The following is a 22,254-nucleotide window of genomic DNA, read 5'->3' as shown; positions in this document are numbered from 1 at the left end:
GGATCCATTTTGTTGTCCTTGTAGATTAGCTTGGGTGCATCTCCATCAAAAGAACCATGAATGCAAAAATAATTAAATTTAACCAAAAATTTGTGTGACATGGAACAATTATTTATCGTATCCACAAACCAGAAATTCTTGATAGACCGCTGTCAGACTCCAAAGAGGTTTAGAAAGAAAGAATTTGCAAACGTCAAAGCCAACCGTTGACAAAATTGAGAAAAGACTATCACTATGGAAAACAAGAGCTCTGATGTGAATCAAATTGTAGCACTTTATTGTTTTACATTAACACACTTTTTAGGCGAAAAATGAGCTCATTTGATATATTGTAGGACAAAAGACCAAGCTCTAAGAGAGAGCGGAAAAAGGAAAAAGGTCTGAAACTGAACAGTAATTAGCCCTCCACGATTAATTTCAAATGCTTCTATAAGGCCACCATTTCATTCATCTTCGAAAGAGTTTCGTGTGAATACCTTGCACGCCCCAATTAGAGTCCGGTAGAAGAAGATATGACTGTTTTCTGAGCCACAAATCGCGATTCAGAAAAAACAGTAATCACTAAGCCTGTTTTTAAGCCTAAAATATTTAAATATGTAGGGCACGATTTCCAAAGCAACTTTTAGCGGCTAGAACGAATTTTAAAAGAGAATTGGAGCTTGGAAGCCATACTTGAAGAAGGAGAAAAAGATTGAATTTTCATCCACCCAAGCCTTGTCCTCCATGGTATCTTTAGCTTGTTTCCTTGTTATTGTGAACACCATGGGTGGCTAGAGCTTGAGATTACTCCTAATTTGTAGTAGGGTTGTTGAACATGAACTTCTTTAATTAAATATTTATTATTATTATTATTATTATTATTATTATTATTATTATCCTTGTTGAGTTGAGCATCCAAACTTAACTTGGGAATTGTCTGTATTCTAATGCTCTTTAACTTAGAATAATGAGCAAACAAAGATAAGGAACCTTCGGGCTAGAACCAATTAGGGGATAAAACCGAAGGTGGATCCTTTGTGTTGAATCGTGTTAGAAGCTAATCTAAAACCTACTATGCGTCTTGTAGGGGTGATAGGTTAGTGAGTAGAGCCTAGGAGACGTGATCAGTCTATCCCCAAACCAAATTCCTCGATCAGTCATCAACTGCGAGCGAGTGTAAAATCAATACGATCCCCAAAAGTATTGGAAAAATAATTAGGAAATAAAAGTCATGTGAAAAGGCAACTCGAACCAAATTAGGAGTAGTTCTTCCCCCATTATTGTGTTAATCTCAAGTTTACTTTCTCGATCTATTTACTTGTTTTGTTTGTCCAAACCTTTAAAACCATAAATTTACTGTTTTTTTAGTTAGATTTAATAGTTTTACAATTATCCTCCTCCCTGTAGATTCGATACCCTTTGTACTACATTGGACGTCTATATACTTGCAGAAGTAATGTTTTTAGCGAATTAAAACTTGTTTTGTGAACTTAAATCACATCCTAAAAATCACAACAAGCTCTCTCATAGGCGGGTAGGTTGGTTCTTATTAAGACAGTCCTTAATAACCTACTCATGTATTACCTTAGCCTATTCAAAATGCCCAAGAAGGTTGCAGAGCGTATTATTCAATTGCAGAGAAGATTTTAAGTCATATGGAGAAAATGGGGTTACCTTGGAAACCTTTACTTAGTCGTGAATTGCATTGGGTTGAGAGTACACATGAGAGATTAGAGGGTGTGGTCTTTTAATAACTCAAAAGATTTCTTTGTTTCTTACTTTGTGCTGCAGGTCACTAAGAACTTGGAGAATGCTAACACCACAATGAGTCAAAACTCCCTCGCTTGAAAGAACTCTGCCCCTCCCCGAGCTCAGCTGCTTTTCCGGTTTATCTTGCAAGGAAGGCTTAACATTAAAGATAGACTGATCAGATGGGGCATACCACGAATTGAGGATGATAGATGTATTTTCTGCAAGGAAGAGCTGGAGACGTTGGAGCACATCTTTTTTAGTTGTAGAATCTCGAGTCGTATATGGTATTACTGTTGTGCTCAATGGAAACTATCCATGTGCTTGCCTAAGGACCCGATGGTATGCTTCATCTCCTGGCTAGGCACTCCTCTTAACAAAGCCAACAAAAATGTGTAGATTTCTTTGTTCTTTTTTTCTTTTTTCTTTTTTTTGTTTTTTTTAATCTCATGTTCGATATGTGATATTCATAATAAAATGATCTTTCAAGGTTTTGTGCCGGATTGAGAGCTTGAGAAGAAAAAATTGATTTTCCGACTAACATTGTGGACAAGATGTTGGCACTGAAATTCTCCCTTTCCAATAGAGATTTTGGGTGAGAGTTGATCCAATTCTTGAATGCCTTAATACAAGTGTTTTTTTTCTTTTGGGTTGTTTTTTTTTTTGGTAGGCTTTCTCCTAGGTTCTTTTGCCGTAGTGTGATGGTCTTGTTGGCTTTTGGGTGCCCGTTGATTGCATTTTGTTCTTGACACTGAGGGAATTTGCTACCTTGGATAGCTTTTATACTTGGTTTTGCCCCCTTGAGAACTTATGCTCACCACTAATAGTTTGAACCTTTTATATGTAAAAAAAAAAAGAGAGACTTTAATTTCTATAAAACTATTTTTATTTTTCTATTCGCAACCTCTTAGTCACCGCACAACCACATTTGTAAATAAGTCATGAATCCACGCATTTCACTATAAAAAGAGGTGTTTATAGACAAAAAAGGAAAGTAATCAAGGTCAATGACGGGTGTGGGGCGTCATTGCTTATGACATTGGCAGAAAAAATACCGATGGATTTCTCGTCAATAACAAGTACTGATAATTAACCATCCCCCGCCGCCTTCAGGGATTTGCCGTCCGGAACGTGTATGAAGACAAGACAAGGTTCATCATTGAAACACTGACAACGATGTACATCTATCGCTAAATATGCTACATTGCATACCTTTAATATTGAGGAATTGCGATCCTTTAGTAATACCGACAGACTATTAGTCGTTAATAAGGATTATTTTCTATTTTTTTTCATCGTAATCCGTTGGTATTTCAATATTTTATATTTTAGTTTGTTTTGATTGTTGTTTTCTTTATTAAGGCAATCAATTTTTAATGAACCTAACATACTTATAAAATTACAAATTAAAAAATAAAAAATTACAATAGATAAATAAATAGACGAACAAGTAAATTAACTACAAATTAACCAAACATTGCTTCAGACAAGATCAAAGTTTAATTTTGTTATTAAGAGAATGAGCAACAATACTCTTCTTCCCCAAGAGCATGCTTTTCAATATTCATGGTTCCATTATTCTATTATTCAATTTAAAAACTACAATTACTTTTAACATTTTATTAATAAAAACTTCATCAAAAACCTGAAAATGACATTACAAATTCCTCAAAAATTAAACTTACATAATTTAAATCCTAATAATTTAAAGTTGCATAATTTAAATCCTAAAAAGTAAAAATAAAAGCGATAAATTAAACTTACATAATCAAGAGCACCCTTGCCACCATCCCTCTTCACATCTTCCAGGTCGTGAAGCCGTATGAGTATTGGATGAGGGAGTTGGAGCAGATCTTGGCCCGGTTCTTTTGGGGCACGGTTGGGGAGCAGAGGAAGATTCACTGGGTTAGCTGAAAGAAGAAGATTTGCCTACCGTTGGATGAGGGAGGCCTCGGCATCCGTCGTTTCCGCGAGGTCGTCAAAGCTTTCAGCATCAAGCTCTGGTGGAGATTTCTCGCGCAGGACTCTCTATGGGCGCAGTTCACCATGCACAAGTATTGTTTCCATGCTGGTCGTGCTTTCATTTCTCCTTACTCTGTGCATGATAGTCCTATATGGCATCGTCTCACGGACATTAGGGGTCAGGTTCATGGTCTCATTAGGTGGTCCCTCGGCGAAGGGCGGATTAGTTTCTGGGACGACGTGTGGGTCGGGGATCTTCCCCTTAGGACCTATTGTCCGCCCGGGACTGATCTTCCTGCCGCTGAGGTCTCTAGATTTTGGCATGATCATACTTGGCATATTGAAAAACTGCATGATTTTTTGGCTTTGTATGGTGTTCCTTTGTATGTGTTGGATATTATCAGGGCTGTTCCGATTGAGGTGGGCAGGCGGGATGTGATGCGATGGAGCCTCACTGGCGATGGCGAGTTCTCGACGGCCTCAGCTTAGGAGCTTATCCAGACACGGTCCCCTAGACATTTCGTACTTCGCATGGTTAGGAATGCTGGGCTGACCCCTACCATCTCTGTCTTCATCTGGCGCCTCCTCCTCCAGAGGCTCCCTGTTGAGTGTTATGTTCAGGCCCGTGGTATCTCTCTTGCATCCAAGTGTCTGTGTTGTGTCTCTTCTTTTTCAGTCGAGTCGTTTCAGCATTTGTTTGTGTCGAGTCCTCTGGCGAGATCGGTTTGGGATTATTCGATGGCTGGTTCCCTTACCTTAGCACACACATTCACACGTGCACTGATATTGCACTTAGATTAGGTTTTTGGTGGAGGTCCTCTCACAGGGCCACCGCCTTGCACATCAATTTCATTATTCCCTGTTTGGTATACTGGTTTATCTGGACGGAGAGGAATATCTACAAGCACCGCGGCATTTCTTTTCGTTCTTCACATGTTATTTGGCAGGTTGTTCGGCACCTGCAGATCTTGGTGGCGGAGGGTGTGCTAGTCCCCCTTCATTGGCGCGGTTGCACCCCTGCCGTTGACTTCATGCCTTTGGCTCCTCCTCGCCGGCGAGTTCTACGGTCCCTGCAAGTGCTTTGGCATCCACCCGACGATCCTTGGGTGAAGCTGAACACCGATGGGGCCTTTATCACCTCGACGGTACAGGCTGGCGGTGGGGGAGTGGTTCGGGGCTCAGACGGTTCTCTCTTGGGGGCCTTTTGTACGCCTCTCGTAGCTGGGTCGGCCTTCGAGGCAAAGCTTTTAGCTCTTCTTCACGGGTTGACATTGGCTATGCAGTTCTCCTCGCAGGTTTGGGTCGAGATGGATGCAGCAGCAGTGGTTGCGGTGTTCACTTCAGGACGCGGAGGAGCGGCGGATGTGAGACACCACATGGCTCGCATTCGCACTTTGATCTCACAGCTGCAGGTCATGTTCTCTCACATCTATCGAGAGGGCAACCGGGCAGCCGATTTTTTGGCAGGTAGGGGGTCCAGACCCCTGCCATCACCTTCTTTGATGCAGATTCAGCGCCTCAGTATTTGAAGTAGCTCGTGAGGATGGACTAGTTGGGCTATCTGAACTTCAGATTCATATATCGAGATGGATGACTACTTCACATGGTTCGCGGTTTTGATTTATGGTTTTTTGTTTTCCTTTGGATTTGACCAACTTTTGGCCATCATCCTTGTTATTATTTTGATGTATAGCTTTGTTATATTTGTTTTCTCGTTAGTTAGATGGTTAGTACCCGGTCTGTGGGGATACCATAGTAGCTCTGTTAGCTCTTGTTATTTGTATCTCTCGTGCGGACCGAGTCACTTTTGGGCTTGGCTGATGTATGTTCCTTTGATGATTTTTGATATAGACAGGTTGGGGGTCTGCCTTAACCCCGCGCCGTGATGGTGTTTGAGGGAAAAAAATTACAATTTATCGAACCGACTACTCGTAGTCAAATTTTTTCTAATATGTTTGATTGAATCTTCTTGTAGGTGGACATGGGCGTTGGTGTCGCACATCAATATTCTCTTTTTTATCCTCTCACGCAGCACACCTTGGCATGGGGGACTGCTTGAGGTTGAGCTACTGGGTTATCTTCGTTGAACCAGTCTGCTGCATTCGGTCCTTCGTCTTCTATTATCATGTTGTGCATGATAAATACATGCATACATGATGTCAGCTAGATTGTTTACGTACCACATCCTAGCCTGGGTCTTCACAATGTTGGATCGAGCTAGAAGAACCTCGGACGCTCTTTCGACATCTTTTTGAGCCGTCTCTTGTAGCTGCACAAAAAAAATTCGTTTATGATCTTGTGGCATATTGAACGTCTTCATGAACGTCAGCCACTTCAGATAGATCTATAGCGAGATAGTACCCCATGTGGTATCGACGGCTGTTGGCCACGAAGTTGATTGCCGGTGCTTTACCTTTTAAAACACCATTGAAGAGGTAGGAAAAGTTGAGCACGTTCAAGTGTTGTTCGATCTGATCGCATCGAAATATGCATGCCAAATCCATAGGCGCTGGTCGGCAACCGCCTCCAGGATAAGCGTCGGGTGGGTGCCTTTGTGGCCGCTTACGTATTGCCCCCTCCATGCCGTGGGACAATTCTTCCATTTCCAATGCTACCAAGCTTGCCGGGAAATTATGCATTAAAATTTGTGCCATCTCCAAACGACACATTTCTACTAAATAGTGTGACCTACCTTACAAAACCTTTTTCATGCATTTCCTTTTACAAACTCAAACAATTTATTAAAATTCAGTTTAAATTAAAATAATTTTTATATGATGAATGGTAAGAGTATTATTAGGAAAAATTGTCATTTAAATCACAATTTTTAGCTAATTTCCTAATTAAATTATAACTTTTGCATATCTCTCGATTGTCCTATACAATGAAACTTTTAATGAAATTTGTCATTTAAATCATAATTTTTTGTTAACTTCTAGATAAAGTAAACATTGTTTTATATTATTACTCCTTTTGTTAACAAAAACAGTCTCAATATGGATGACACAAGTTTTAATAAGAAATTGGAAAAGTAAGAGAGAAAGAGAAAGAGAAAGAGAAAAAATAAGTAAAGTAAGAGAGATATAGAAAAAGTAAGTAAAACAAAGAAGAAAGGAGAAAAAGACAGAGAGAAACTTTCCATTTTTCAGAAATGAGAGTATATTTTATGGACATCCTAAAATGACAAAAATGAACTATTTTTTGTTGACAGAGGGGGTATTAAATACTTGGTTTGTTCCTTGTTAATTGAGTTATTTTTCTATTTTAGAAAGTTCCAATATAATGAGTCATTTTTTATTTTTGGCAAAAAAGAATATTATTTCTTACTTTATTCTCTTTTATTCTATCTTACTTTATTCACTATCCACTTAACACATTATTCTTAATCTCCGTTCCCAAAAAAAATACATCTATTAAAAAGGAACGAATGATGTACCAATTGGTTATTTCGTGTAAATTTCCCATCCAAACTCACTTGAGTGTACCCTCTCGTCAACATAATTGTAATTTCCTATCCAAATTCAAGCTTGAGTATCCTTCGTCTGTAAAAAATAGTCCTATTTGTGAATAATATGAGTTTTAACCAGAAATTTGTAAAGTTAGAAAGAAGAGAAAAATAAATAAAATAGGAGAAAAATAAAAAAATATTAACTTTCCATTTAGATACGGAGCTCTTGTAGAGAGTGGAGCTCTTGTAGCAATCGATGAAAACCGGCGTATCTTGATGTATTTCACAGCAATTTGATCTCCAAAAATTGTTATATTCTTGCATTATCCTATAACCCTTTACGATTGAAATTTTGTAGAGAATGCATATTCTTGCATATTCGTTGAAATTGAAGAGGTTTTGATGGGACGAATTTTGTAGAGAGTGGAGCTCTTGTAGCAATTTGATCTCCAAAAATTGTTATATTTGCTTGAAGCTGTGTTTTCCCCCTTTTTTTTTCAATGCAATGGCTTTGTCGATACCGTTGAGCTTCGAATTTCATCATTTCAAGTTGCATCATGTGGAAAGTATGCAAGTTGAAAGGTAGTTAACGATGTTGGAGATTTTTGAAAATAGCATAGTATCAGTTGTCCATTTTCAGCTTTGGAAAGTTAACGTGGCTCTCTCGATTGCCATGTTGTGCTTTCAGTTCAGTATGTTGATACAAAATCGATAGTTCACATATGCATTTAGTATTTACACAAGGAACTTATATGTGCCATTTGCCTTTGTAGGGGTGACGTCCACAGAGATGGGGACTATCATCGAGCTGTACATGTGTGGATATTTGCTGAGAGCACGCAAGAACTTCTTGTCCAACTTCGTGCTGATTGCAAAGATTCCTGGCCTGGCCATTGGGACATCTCTAGTGCAGGTCATATCTCTGCTGGAGATTCATCTCTTGTCACAGCGAGGTATTCATCATTTAATTGTATATGTTATAGCTAGACATACTAATGCATAGGTGTTTAGCTCTATAATCATTTTTGGAGAACTGCAAGTTGTGATAATTATTCATAATAATATAATGGATCATTTTAATCAAGATGTGTTGGTTTTCTTATTTAGATTGGTTATACCTGAACAAAATATTTGTGTGCTTGTAGGAGGGAGCTTCAAGAAGAGCTTGGTATTACACTTCCAAAGGATGCGTTCGAACAACTATATGTTTTGCTTGAAGAATGGTTAGTCAAAGAAATAGCAAATCTAGTTTTCAGTTGGACTCTTGGCATCTTCTCCATGTATAGTAGTTATTATTCCCTGTGTCTCGATAAATGTGGATCGTTTACTTTAAACACAAAACACAACCTTCTTAATACACATGTCCAAAAATAATAAGCCGCTGGGAAGGATGAATTGTCTACTAATAAATTTAATAATAAGTGTGATCTTTACTTTTTGAACCTTACTCTTCACTTCATCGTATCTGCTAGAGCATGACCTTATTACACTGCTTTTATGGTGCATGAAATTATCACCCTGAACGTGACTGAAAATGTCCTGTAGAGCGAGTGGCGAGTTGGTCAAGAGTCTCATAATTTCTTTACATAGGTGTCCACAGAACAACCCACACATAAAGTTTTGTAATCACTGATGGATTTTCTCAGAACTCCTCATATAGAGTTGGTCAGTTTCGGAATTATTTTAGTCTAATGTCACAGTGTATGATAATGCTTTGCATTTTCTTTCAGGGTCACAAATGAGGGGAAATTCATTAACAATGAATACTGTGATGTCTATCTTGTGACAACAATAGACCCAATTCCACTAGAGGCCTTCACACTTCAGGTGTGAATGCTTATTTTCATTCATACAAGATTTGAACTTGTGCAGTAATAAAAAAAATTCCATAAAATTTTTGGGTTAATCATGTTTTGTGTCCTCAACTTTCAGTGTTTTTTTTCAGAAAATTTTGTTTGACTTATTTCCCGTTTGACATAATCCAACGATAGAATTGATGAGTAAGCTCACCACATTCTTAAATGGATTATAGCTTAATTGAGGTGAATTAGTTGTTGTCTTAATCATGTTCGGTGTCCCAACTTTCACTATTTCCCTACATAAAACCCTCAACTTTGAAAATAGTTTGATTTTTGTCCAGTAAGTTAGGGACACAGAACATTATTAGACCTATAAGAGTTTTGTTATGTTAAAAAGATAACCAACTGAAATAAATTTTGCTATAATTTTATTGATATTCGTTTTAAGCGGGAAAGCATCCTAGTTACATTCTCATTCTACTTTGAGTCCATCTGCAATGAGTTGTTCTATGAAACCCTGCTAAAGAAAAGCTTGCAGATATCTTATTGACATGGTTATTGTTGAAGGAATCTGAGGTTTCAGCAGTTAAATATGTACATTATGAGGAGTATAGGAGCTTGCTTGCGAAGAAAGATCCTCAATATGTACCCTATGATGTCAATAGTCAATATTGCCAGCTCTTTGAAATACTGTCAAAAAGGTATGCCGTGATGTGCTTCTGATATTTCATATTTGTCGAATTTCTTTTAGTAGACTTCGTCTTTTATTGAGTAGAGCACGTTTTTTTTTCTTAGCCTGATTTGTGGTGTATAGTCCTTTTCTAATAATAATGATTTTTGCTAATGTGCTTAACTTTTATATCTGTAGGTACAAACAAAATGCTGAAGCACGTGCTACGATTCTACAAAAGCAGCTGAATCGTTATGCCCCCATTTCCCTTGGTGCAGAGGTTTAACTTCAAATAATTTATTTGTTCCCTATTATGATTTGTTTTTTGAAGAATTGACATTTTGAGTGTGAATGAGCAGCAAATAGTCACTGTGGTGTCATCTCTTGTATGCTGTCCAATCCTTTCGCAAAATCTTTAGGACAGACAATCAAAACAATTATTTTTGTTGCAATCTGACTTTTTTCTAATATATGTGCTATACTTTTCATAAGATACTGATTACGCTAAATTAATCATAGGGGAAATGACGGGTTGCCTGCTAATTAAGATCCAAGCTTCTTTCATCTCATGCCATTATTTATTTATATAGTTTTAGTTTAGGGAGGGGATAGCAGTGAGAATGAACCCCGGACCTCTTCCTTTTGAAAGTGATTAGCAGTGATTTCCATAAAGAAAATATTGTTATTCTAATTCATCATTTTCCAACTGTGCTTAACAGTATTCAGGGCTCAGCAGTGCAGACAAGGAAGTTCTGGCATTAGTTGTAAAAGCAGCAAGAATAATGGATGACATTTTCTTCATTCAGGTAGTACTCCTTACTCGTTTATGCCGGTCAAAATTTAGAACTCATTTTCTCCTTGCTGATTCAATTAAAATGGTTAATAGGAAGGTTACCTAAAATATAAACAGGTTATTTATTTGAACTTCCATTCTTGAGGTTTAACTTGTGTACTTCGATGGGCTTTATTTCCTTTTAATTTGAACTTTTAATTTTATTCTGCAATCATTTGGCTTAGCTGACAACGGAAACCGGTTTTTGTGCCAAATTTCTGTTAGTCAGCTTCATTGATAATAACACGGATTTTATTTTGTGTTCTACTCCTTATTTACACTTGATCACAATAACAGGTCTGGTACAGCAATCCATCTTTGAGAGACTGGCTACAGCAGCATGCTGACGAGTCTCGGTTGAACAACTTAAAACAGATGTATTTTGCTGTCAACAAGAGTCCATGGTACACTTGCTTCTTATTACTGGACTTTATTTCCTCTGTTGATAAACTAGACACCTTACAACTAATATATAAATTTCCAGTTATCACTTATCACTATGTATGAATTGTCGAAACTTCTCATTAGATGCATTTTTGAAGGCTAAAAATATTTAGGACAGATTCTGAATCATAAGACTGAATAGCTTCTTCTTCACTTGTGTGCATTTCTGTGATATGTAGCTCGTCTGAGTTTTGCTATATCTTATTTTCTTGTAAGGTCATGTCTCGATGAAAATGAGGCATTTTTGACAAGTGCAGACTCAGCAGTGAAGCTGCTTCCTGAAGCTACGAAGCCAATGGTTGGGTGGAAGGGAATTGAATATAGGACAGCATTCCCCGTTGTTAAACCACCGGGTGCAAGCTTTTACCCTCCAGATATGGACAAAATGGTATATACGCTAGTTTTCATATTGTACTACATTCGTAGGTTGTCATTCAGTAGCTGCTTTTTGGTGCATTTGAGGTAAATTGGAGTGTTTATTATAGGAATTTGAGTTGTGGAAAAAGAGTCTCCCAGAAGATAAACAGAAGGAAGCGATGGGCTTTTTCAATGTAATCAAAAGGCAAAGTGAGAGAATATTGGATGAGTCTCTTTCAGTGGCCACCCGTGATACTCATGATTTGTATATTGTGCCCTATTCTCAAGAGTACAATGCTTTACTTACTAAGGCTTCTGATCTATTGCACAAAGCTGGGGACTTGACCAGCTGTTCGAGGTAAAGTTATTGCTTATTCCAGAAATTCATGTATCCGAAAAAGCAGCTTAAAGCAAGAAAATATTTTCAATAAGTGAATCTTACTGGTGCAGTTTGAAGAAGCTATTGCATAGCAAGGCTGATGCATTCCTATCAAATGAGTACTATGATTCAGATATTGCCTGGATGGAATTGGTTAGTTAACACCTTGGAGTATTTGATTTTTCATAGTTAAGGGTTCTTACTTAAATCTTTCCCACATATCTATCTATATATATGCATATAGCCATATAGGAAATGTGGTTCAAATAAGAAACCTTGTTTATTGTGAGAATGGAGAACTATTTGCAGCCCTTTGGTCGCGGAGATACAAGGTGAATGCAACTTTCCATTGAATGAATCCAGCACCAGGGTTTGAATTCCATGAGGGGCAAAATTTGATTTTTTTTTCGGTTCAGTTAGTTTATTTTACGTACAGTGCATGCTTTGATGTTTTAGTGCATGGAAGCATAAGATATCTTTGTTATTATCTTCCAAAGGATTCAAAGCTGGACATTACTATTGGTCCATACGAGACATATGAAGATGGACTTTTCGGATACAAGGTATTTACATCAGCCATTTATTTATGATATGATTAAATGGACTAGGTATTTACGGCTTGAGGAACAAGATTTGTTTAGAAACTATTTTTGTTACTTTTTTCATTGGTGTTATATTTCTTCGTGATTTGATCCTTAGGCCACTTTTGAGGCATTCATTGGCATTCGGGATGATGAGGCTACAAGTCAACTTAAATTATTTGGCGACCATTTACAGGTGCACTACTGAGTTATGTTTGATGCTTATTACTCCCTCCGTCCCATATAAATAGTCTTCTTGTTCCATTTTAGTCCGTCCCACAAAAATAACCCCTTTCTAATTTTGGATAGTCTTTTTCTCTCTTATAAGGTGGGTCTCATTCTCCACTAACAATACTCCAATCACTTTTTCTTTCTACATCTCTCCTACTTTACCAATTTCACATTAAAACCCGTGCCGTCTCCAAAGTCCCTATTTTTACGGGACGGAGGGAGTATTTTGTTTAGACTAATAAAATCCAAAACTGGTCCTTTATATCTTCCCAAAAAAAAATTTAGTCCTATACATCAAGTGTTTGCTTCTTGTCCTAAACAATATGTTTTGATCCACAATTAACATTTTTGTCAAAATTTAACAGGCAACCACATTTGGTCAATTAGTGTGTTAATGATCATTCTAATTATCAATTAATTTTTAACATAATTAATTATTCTGAAAAATTTAAGTATTGTTTTATTTTTTAAATTTGAATGGTTATTAACTCATTAATATGATTAATTTGAATGATAATTTACTCACTTATCTAGTCAAAACGCAGTTGGCCATTAATATGGAGCTATTAATATTATGGACCAAAACATATTGTTTGAGACCAGGATCTAACACACTTAACATGACCAATTTTTTTTGAGCTAATGTAGAGTACCAAATTTGGACGTTAGTTTAATCCTTCTTTTCTAAGATATAAGAATTGGTTTCTAGGTTTTGGAGAGAAATCTTCCAGTGGATGACATTTATAAGTCAGAAGATGTCAGTGCAGCTCCAATTCGAGTGGTGCAGCTTATTTATAATGCTGGGGTAAGTTTTGTTGATAAAAAGCAAATATGTGTTCAGGTGAAATTGAAAGTGTAGATTTTAAAGTTAGTGTGGAAACCTGAATTTCGTCAAAGTTGATTATTCAAAGGCTATCAGTATCCCTTCCTTTTATTTTTCATCAACTTTACATGCTTTTTAGGCTTGTAGATGGCTTCTTCGTGATATGTTTCAGCACTGAATTTTGGCTAAGCTTCCTTTTGCAGGACGTGAAGGGCCCACAAACTGTCGCGTTTAATCTTCCAAATGATGAACGGATAGTAAATGAGAGAGGATCCTCTATGGTCATGCTAAAGAATGTTTCAGAAGCAAAGTACATTTTCCATGAATGTTGCCTCTAAAATTGAAAATACTTGAGTATTAGCTCATGATATTGTCCAGGAAAAGTTGGAAATTGAATTTATTATCCGCCTTTTTATTGAGGTTTATTATATCCATGCCCGTTTCTTGATCAGGTTTAAACTTATTCTTCTGCCTATATCCCATGTATGCATAATAGAGGAACAACGTAAATATGTGGATTTCAACTCTTTCTTCACTCACACGGTTTGTCACGAATGCTGCCATGGTATTGGACCTCATACAATCACACTTCCGAGTGGAAAAAAGTCGACTGTGAGATTGGTAATTTCATTGCTATAGTATGCTTTTGTACCTTTTGTTAGATGCGTCTCTCATGCAATCATCTAAAAAGCATGATAGTTACTGGTTGAAATAATCTGTTCAGATAATACTTAGGTAGATATTAGCTAGATGGATAGAAGAGGATGATTTTCCTTGTAGATCTTCTTTAAGCTATCTCGCCTGGTGACAGTTGAAGAACTTTGTTTATGTCGCAGGAGTTGCAAGATGTTCACTCTGCTATGGAAGAAGCTAAAGCTGACATTGTTGGCCTTTGGGCCCTAAGGTTTCTTGTTAACAAGGTATTAAGCATTTCTTTTCTTCTTCTTGTTCTTTGTTTGTGGTTATAAAAATCGTCGTGGGCCTAGGTTTTGGTTCTGCATTCGATGTTGTGACAATGCTGTCGATATCTTTCCAATTATTTTGGACTTGGGTGCCTACCATATTAAATTCCTGAGAATCGAATATAGTAGTTGTAGCAGGGAATATTTTGCCATGTTTAATGTTTCATTTGGCTGTTTAATTCCTTTCAAACCTCCTCAAACTGTAGTTTCTCTTGCTGCTGCAGAATTTACTACCAAAGACGCTGCTGAAGTCCATGTACGTTTCTTTTCTTGCTGGTTGCTTCCGCTCTATACGTTTTGGCTTAGAGGAAGCTCACGGGTAAGTATGCCTGCTCGTTTAGTACTGCATTTTACACCATGGATTCAAACACGCAAATTTTGACCTATATTTTTGTCATAAAATAAATTAAAATGTTGCAGGAAAGGACAGGCATTGCAGTTTAATTATTTATTTGAGAAGGGCGCCTTCCTTTTGCAGCCCGATGGAGCATTTTCTGTTGACTTTGATAAGGTATGGTAAGCTTAAGACTGCCACACTTCCTTTCGAGTGAATTGATTCGGGTTTCTTCTTTCACTCAAGGTGGAAGATGCAGTGGAGAGTTTGAGCAGAGAGATCCTCACAATACAGGGAAGAGGCGACAAATGTGCTGCAGAAGCTCTTCTCTCAAAGTATTGTGTGTTGACACAACCATTAAAATCCGTGCTTGAGAAACTGTCGCTGATTGAGGTGTGTTCTCTTATCTTTTGCACGTGTTCAAACTATGCACTTGATTTTGATATTTGGCATCGAAAATACAGTGCCTTCCTCGTCCAATTCCTATCCAAGAAAACATCTATAGCGCGTTAAAAACTATAGTTTGTATAATTGATTATTTGGAGTATATTTGGGATGAGTTTTGTGATTGCTGGTTGCAGGTTCCTGTGGATATATTGCCTCATTTCCCTATTGCTGATGAAGTTTTTGGCAAAGAACTTTGATGCTGTGAAGAAATTAAGGTCTTGATTTTAATCCCATCGAAGAAGCGAAATATTGCTTAAACCTAAAAAAAGAAACACAATCAATGGAGATTGCATTGCTTTAGTATATCTTGGTTTGGTTTTGGTCAAATAATTGGCACAAAATAAAGGCTGGATTAAAAATGCCATTTGATAGTAGTCTTGTCTTAGGCATTGTTGTAATGTTGCACCATTTATATATGAAGGTAATAACATTTTCTTTGAATTGAAGTGTAACATAAAGATTTTAAGCGAAAACGAGGAAAGAAGGGTTTTGTATTGTAGGCTATGGAATTAAAACACGGAGGTCATTTTTAAAAATACCGTGTTATTTTTAAAAATACTGAGTTGAACTAAAACTATCTAAAAATAACCAATGTATTTTTAAATTTGAATTTATAAAAATGATTGTTCTACTTTATGCAGTATGATGTGGTTTAGTTTTGATGTGTTGATAAACAATAACTTGCATAAAATAAGAAGATTAAAGTCTAAATTTAGTCCTTTACATATACTTTAAAAAACTTTTTGGTCCTTTACATTAAATTTGTTACCTTTTGGTTCCAAAAAATATGTTTTGGTCCAAAGTTAACCTTTTCCGTTAAACTTAACTGTCAAATGTGATTTGGCTACATTAGTGACTTAATTATGCATCTAATTAGCCAGATTAATCTAATTGATTTAATATTAAAATTTATAAAATATTATTATTTGTTACCTATAATGAAAATTAACTTACAATTTATAATATATTTTATAAAAATTAAATTAAACTAAAATTAATAAAATATTTTACCTATAGTAAAAATTAAATTTGTGAATATTTATAAATTTTAATTTTATTTTACTTTTATTTTAGTAAAAAATATTTTATTAATTTTAATATTATTAAGTTTGTGAGTATTTTATAAATTTTAATTCAATTTTATTTATATTATAAGTAAAAATATTTTATAAATTTTAATATTGAATTAATTAGGTTAATTTGACTAATTTGATTCGTAATTAAGTCACTATTGTAGTCAAATCACATTTGACCGTTAAGTTTAACGGAAAATGTTAACTTTTGACCAAAACATATTATTTGAGACCAAAAGGTAACAAAATTAATGTAAAGGATCAAAAAGTTTTTTAGAGCATAAGTAAAGGACCAAGTTAGGACTTTAGTTAAATAAGACAGATATATGTAGTGTAAACAAGACTTGCATAAAATAAGAAAGTTATATGTAAATACTTCTGCCACACTTTTTTCATCTTGTGACAAATCTTATTAAAAGTTTTATTTCATGTTTACCATTTTTAATGAATGGATCGCATTTTCAAATAACTAATTTAATTTATATTTTATTATGAAATTGATATTTTTGTTCTTTCGTAGTTGAGGCGCTTCATTTCGTCACAAAGATTAAAGAAAATGATGTGTACTGTATTAAGTGAGTATATAATAAAGTATATAAAGTGATTGGATTTTTAAATTTGAATTAATGTATGATAAAAAAAAGAATATGTTATTCAAATTCAAATTTTAAATAATGTTAATGTGCTTTTTTTGCATATTTATTGTGAAATAAAAACAAATTCTTATTTCCATATTCAGACCTTTTGAAATTGATGTGATAGAGAGAATTCAGTGATTCATAAATGAATTATTTTTTGAGATGATTAAAATAATAGAGGATTGTGATATATGCATCACTGGTTCTTAGTGTTGAACTGTCAAATCAGCACGGAGTTCATTTTAAGATTTTTTCTTTAGTTCATTCTTTCTAAAATGGTCTAAAACGATATGCATCACTAGTTCTTAGTGTTGAACCGTCAAATCAACACGGAGTTCATTTTAAGATTTTTTTAGTTAATTCTTTCTAGAATGAACTAAAACGAACAAAAAATGAACTCCATATTATCTAACAATGTTCTAAAATGAACTAAAACAAACGAAAAATAAGGAGTTCGACGGTTCGATTGAGGCGCCACAACAATTGGAATTCAAATCATTCACAGAATTCTATAAATACACTAACAACGAACTACTAAAATCAGCGAAAGCTCCACCTACTAAAGTCAGTAAAGGTTATGACTCTAAAATTTACATAGTTGAGTCCTCTTGAATGTTCATAGATGGGGTGCATAAAGTACTCCTCATTATTGAAGAACCAGGTGGTTCGTCACTGGACGGTACGTCAACAGTGTACCTCCTTGTGGTACACATTGAAGGATGCACAGATAAAGTTTAGAATCTCTCGGCAAACTTGCTTGAGGTAGTGAAATTCTGTAAAAAAAATAACAATAAAGAGGGACAACAATTCAATTAGTAAATAAAAAAAATTAGTTCTTGATGTGGTTTTATTGAAGAGCTCACATTACTTAAAAAAGTACAATCTCACGAGTTTGGATTGGTTGCTAATTTATGGTGTTCTAAAACCACGGCCAGACTTAACAGTCTCAAATAAGTTGTTGTGCTTGAGATTCACTCTTGAAGCATGATATTGAACATAATTCTAAACAAGATAAATTTTAGAAATATGCACAACATCAACTACATCGACGAAAAGTGGTTTTATATCACATAAGGATCACAAAGATTCTACCTAACACACCAGGAGAGGAACAACCTCACATGACATGTACAACCAAGAAGTTTATCTCTAAGATTATGTTCATGGGTACAGATACAGTGAGTAGACCACCTTTGGAGAAAATGGGGAAGAGTTGTTTGATGCAAAAATTGAAATTTTTCCATTTATCAAACAAGTTAGTAAAAAAAAACACAAACCTGCAAGCACATTGGAGGCCGATGCACATCAAAGATTATATTCCAATTTGCCTACATTTTCATGACACACTATGAAACAAGTTGTAATGACCGATGTATTATGTGAACATATATAAATGCACATATCATGGTGTTTTTTTGTAATTTTGGAAAGACTTTATATGGGCATGTATGATAGATATATCCTGCTAACATGTGAGAATGTATAACAAATTTAAACTTTGTGTTTTTGGAAATGCTATAATGTGCATGATGATGCATTCTGGAATATAGATCAGTATAGCACAACCAACAGTAGACCCCATCTACCAAAAACTAGGGCTGGCAAATCGTGCGGATTTGGTCGTTATCGGGTCAACCTGATAATGACCCAACCTGAACCCGACCTGTTAAGGAAACTATAAATCCGAACACGAACCCGACCTGCTACCTTCAAATCCGAACACGACCCGCACCCGACACGAACCCGTTATCGACACGATATAATATGGGTTGACACGACACGATAACAACCCGAACCTGATATTACACGATTAAAACCTAATATTACACGATTAAACCTTAATTTTTAACCTAATTTACACAATTAAACATCGTTTTATACTATTTAAACCTAATTTATAAGAAATTTAAAAAATAAAGTAATATATATTTTTAAATAATAGTAAAAATAATAATATTATTTCTTAATGGGTTACCCGTATCCGACCCGCATCTGACCCGAACCCATCCCGAAATTATCGGTTCTTAATGGGTCAACCCGATAAGGACACGGATCCAATAAGACTTGACCCCAATCCAATAATTTCGTGCGGATTCATGTCAGATTATCGTGTCGTGTCGAAAATTGCTAGCCCTACCAAAAACAACAAATCCCATCCTCCTGTAATATAAGCACAATAAACAATATATCCAACCCAATAGACAATAGATCCAAATCCAACCAATAACAACAAAGTGGACAACAGATCCAATAACTTTTGTCTATCCATATTTATTGTTTACATTTTATAAAATTTGTATTACGACACATAGTGGAAGACAAATGATCAACATTTTAGTTACATATATAATAAAAAATTGAAGTTTAGTTTTAGTCAATATATGACTATTTTATGACTTGCTTGTAAAAAATGGAGTATTTAATAATGTTTAATTTCTTATTAATAATGCCATAAAGAGAAACGACATTATATGGAAAAATTTAGGAGCTAATTTCGCTTCCAAAATACGCCTCAGACGTGCAATTTAATGTCGAGACATTAGGAGAATTTTGAAGACTGGATGATGGGCTTTATAACCCCCATGAGGTTTGTCTCTCAGAGTAGATACTCAACATGTTTCGAGCCATTTGTATATTTCTAACCTTATTTCCAGGAATTATGAAAAGAAAATACTTTAGTTATACTACTTCACCTGTCAGTAAAATTTTGTCCATGTTGACTCGGCACGAGTTTTAAAAAATGTGAAGAAAAGTGAGTGGAAAAGTTAGTGGAATATATGTCCCACAATTATATATTAGTTTTATAATAGAAGGTGAGTGTAATGAGTATGGAGTGTGGGGACCATTTACCAAAAATGAAAAAAAAAACAAAGTGGACAACATTTCACGGACGGACCGAAATGGACAAACTAGACAACATTTCATAGACGGGGGAGTCTTATTTTAGTATTTCATAAATCATAATCTAGAATAAAAATTTCTAAAAACTATACAAAATCGAATCAAAGTCCATAAAATTGAATTCGTTTCGATAGTCGATTTTCGGAATTTACCATCCAACATTTAATGATATATTTCTACACATTCATCAACTTGTGCATGAACCTTCCTATCTTCTTCAGCCTGTCTTCGGCTCATCTCGATGGCGGCTGAGCCGAGAGTCAAACCGAGCGCCGCCAAGCCGAGTAACGCTGAGCCGACATACACTCCATCCTTCACCAAGTAGCATTCCCCATCAAGCCATCCCTCTCCAAACGGCTGGCTTCGGCTCATGCTTGTGGCTCCACCAATCAACACAGCAGCAACCACAAAGCTCATCCTACAACATTATTAATTAATCAATTAATTGAATAATTAATGGTCTACTAATTTGTTTAATTAACAGATTTTAGAAATCCTAGAGACATGTCTAGCTGTCCATGTTAGAAGGTTCTTTCTGCATAGGGATTTGTTTTGATAGTACTCTCTCTGCTCCTCCGTAATAAATACGTTTCTTTTCGGCACGAGATTTATGAAAAGTTGTGTTAAGTGAGTTAAGTAAATGAATGATAAAGTTGAAAAGGAAAAAGGTAGAGAGACGGAGAGGGAATAAAGTAAGAAAGAAGAAAAGTTGTTATTTTTTGCCAAAAATGGAAACGACTCAGCTACAGTAGGACAATCCAAAAAGGAATACGACCCAGCTACGTAGGGACGGAGGGAGTATTATTTTGATCAATTATAGCAGCAAATAACAAAATATTTTGTCGGACTATTAGGTAAGATCTGTCTGCAATTCGAAATTGAAAAACAAAATTGAAATACAAATAAAATTGTGCAATAGAAAACAAGATTGAAATAGTGGAATAAGTATATTATTACCAAGAGAGAGCCATCAAAATGCAAGAAAATGAAAGCCTTTTTTTCACAGTGGATTTATTGTGTGATGAATGGAGTTTTCTGGAAATGAAGAAGGTTCCGATGATCTGAGAGAGGGTGAGAGAGATTAAGGCTGCGATGCCGAGGCCGAAAACGGAGCTCTGGGGAAGATGGCAGAGCATTTCGTTGAATCTGAGATCATTTTTCTTATGAAAAAAGAAAGAAAATAATTAATATGAAAGTTTTGATAGAAGTGATGGAGCAAGTGGTTAGTGTACCTTGGATTTCTTGAACTCAGCCGCGAAGCACAGGGCGGAGGAGATGAGGGCGGTGGCGGAGAAGAATAGTATGATGCTATATTGCTTTAGGCTTTTCATATGGAAATGAAGCATAGGTGGGATTGAATTAGAATTTGGTGCTAGTGTAGTGTACATTTTCATGAAAGGAGAAGAAGTATTTTATGGGTTTGAATATTGACACTTGATCTATAGTATTTGCAAAAATTAGATGGTCAACTGACTCAACTCCACTATTTGTAGGGGCAAAGGGTGTTTGAATGTATGAGATTTAGTTTATAAGTTAAATAACCACTTCCAGAAATGAGATACCTAATCTATTATATATAACCACTCGCGAGGCCAGTGAGTAGTAATGTTTCATTCATTTTCAATTATCATGCTATGCATTATAATACATGCATACATAATATCAAAAATGCACGAGCGGTACCACTGATGTGCCAGACTTTTCACTACGATTTGAACACTATGAAAGAAGGCTCTATGCCGTGTATGATCGGTTTTCTCAATAAATGTAGTGGAAAGACTCAATAACCCTACAACAAAAAAATTTCGAGCACAACCAAACATTTATTTTGCTGACAAGGAGATACTCCTAATACAATATCATCAGTGGTGTCGTATGCGAACAACCTAATTCGTCAAGGTAAACGATCGACCCATGAGTAAACGATGCTAAGATATTTGGTCACCCCATTGCAGCTTAATTGATACGTTAGAATTTTACACTGTTTTAAGGCCATTATTTGGTTTCTTTTGAATATCAAAATAGCATTACATGTCAATTATTTACATATTTTATCTATTTTAATATTTTGACGTATTTTGTGAAAAAGAATGCAAAATAGAGCTTATAAGATACTCCATTCGTCCACTCAAAATATCCACATTATTGAGTGGCACAATATTTTAGGAGAAGTTGTTAAGTGGAGTAAGTAGAGATAAAAATGTACTCCGTCCTTCCGCCATTAGGAGTCTCATTCCTTAGGCGGCATGGGTTTTAAGAAAAAAAGTTAATGGAATATGCGTCCACTTGTATATAGTATTAGTTTTTAAATGAAATGTCAGTAGAATGAGTTAGTGGAATGTGAGACCCTATTACCAATTATGGTAAAAGTGAACTGTGACTCCTATTCGCAGACGAACAAAAATGAAAAAACGAGATTCCTATTCGCGGACGGAGGGAGTAGTTGAATATTTTAATGAAAAGAGATGAGGGAGAGAGAGATTTATTTACAAAAATAGAAAGTGGTCATCTTAATTGAGACAAACTAAAAAGGAAAGTTGACATCTTGAATAGAACGAGGTAGTTAAAAAAAGTCGAATTCAGAAGTCTGGAGCAAAAGCGGCAGCCTGTGGCCATCGGAGCTCATCGACCACCGAAGAATCAGC

General features: G+C 35.8%; 2 protein-coding genes across 3 annotated transcripts; one reads left to right on the top strand and one right to left on the bottom strand.

Annotated features, from left to right (window-relative positions):
• Positions 1–7,344: 7,344 nt before the first annotated feature.
• LOC121756515 (nudix hydrolase 3-like) lies at positions 7,345–15,496 on the top strand. Of its 2 annotated transcripts, none has more exons than XM_042152078.1 (21): positions 7,345–7,416; positions 7,912–8,091; positions 8,284–8,361; positions 8,869–8,965; positions 9,505–9,638; positions 9,806–9,887; positions 10,327–10,413; positions 10,737–10,843; positions 11,100–11,271; positions 11,369–11,598; positions 11,691–11,772; positions 12,117–12,182; positions 12,319–12,396; positions 13,141–13,236; positions 13,458–13,564; positions 13,707–13,875; positions 14,091–14,174; positions 14,441–14,535; positions 14,637–14,727; positions 14,797–14,943; positions 15,132–15,496. In XM_042152078.1, coding segments are annotated over exons 1-21 (2,247 nt in total). In that variant the 5' UTR covers positions 7,345–7,414; the 3' UTR covers positions 15,195–15,496. The 2 variants fall into 2 exon arrangements, with proteins under 2 accessions (XP_042008012.1, XP_042008010.1); XM_042152076.1 differs by lacking the exon at positions 7,345–7,416 and adding an exon at positions 7,459–7,825.
• A 4,136-nt stretch (positions 15,497–19,632) lies between these two features.
• On the bottom strand, positions 19,633–20,973 carry LOC121755206 (protein MODIFYING WALL LIGNIN-2-like). The gene is made up of 3 exons (XM_042150491.1): positions 20,842–20,973; positions 20,567–20,769; positions 19,633–20,027 (listed from the first exon to the last, which is right to left on the bottom strand). Exons 1-3 carry the CDS (start codon positions 20,953–20,955, stop codon positions 19,772–19,774), a joined length of 573 nt encoding a protein of 190 aa, XP_042006425.1. The 5' UTR covers positions 20,956–20,973; the 3' UTR covers positions 19,633–19,771.
• Between the last annotated feature and the right edge of the window lie 1,281 nt (positions 20,974–22,254).

Source organism: Salvia splendens, chromosome 11, assembly GCF_004379255.2.
Source record: "Salvia splendens isolate huo1 chromosome 11, SspV2, whole genome shotgun sequence".
In the NCBI taxonomy this organism is placed as follows: Eukaryota; Viridiplantae; Streptophyta; class Magnoliopsida; order Lamiales; family Lamiaceae; genus Salvia; species Salvia splendens.
This window is presented reverse-complemented; position numbering and strand designations above follow the sequence as displayed.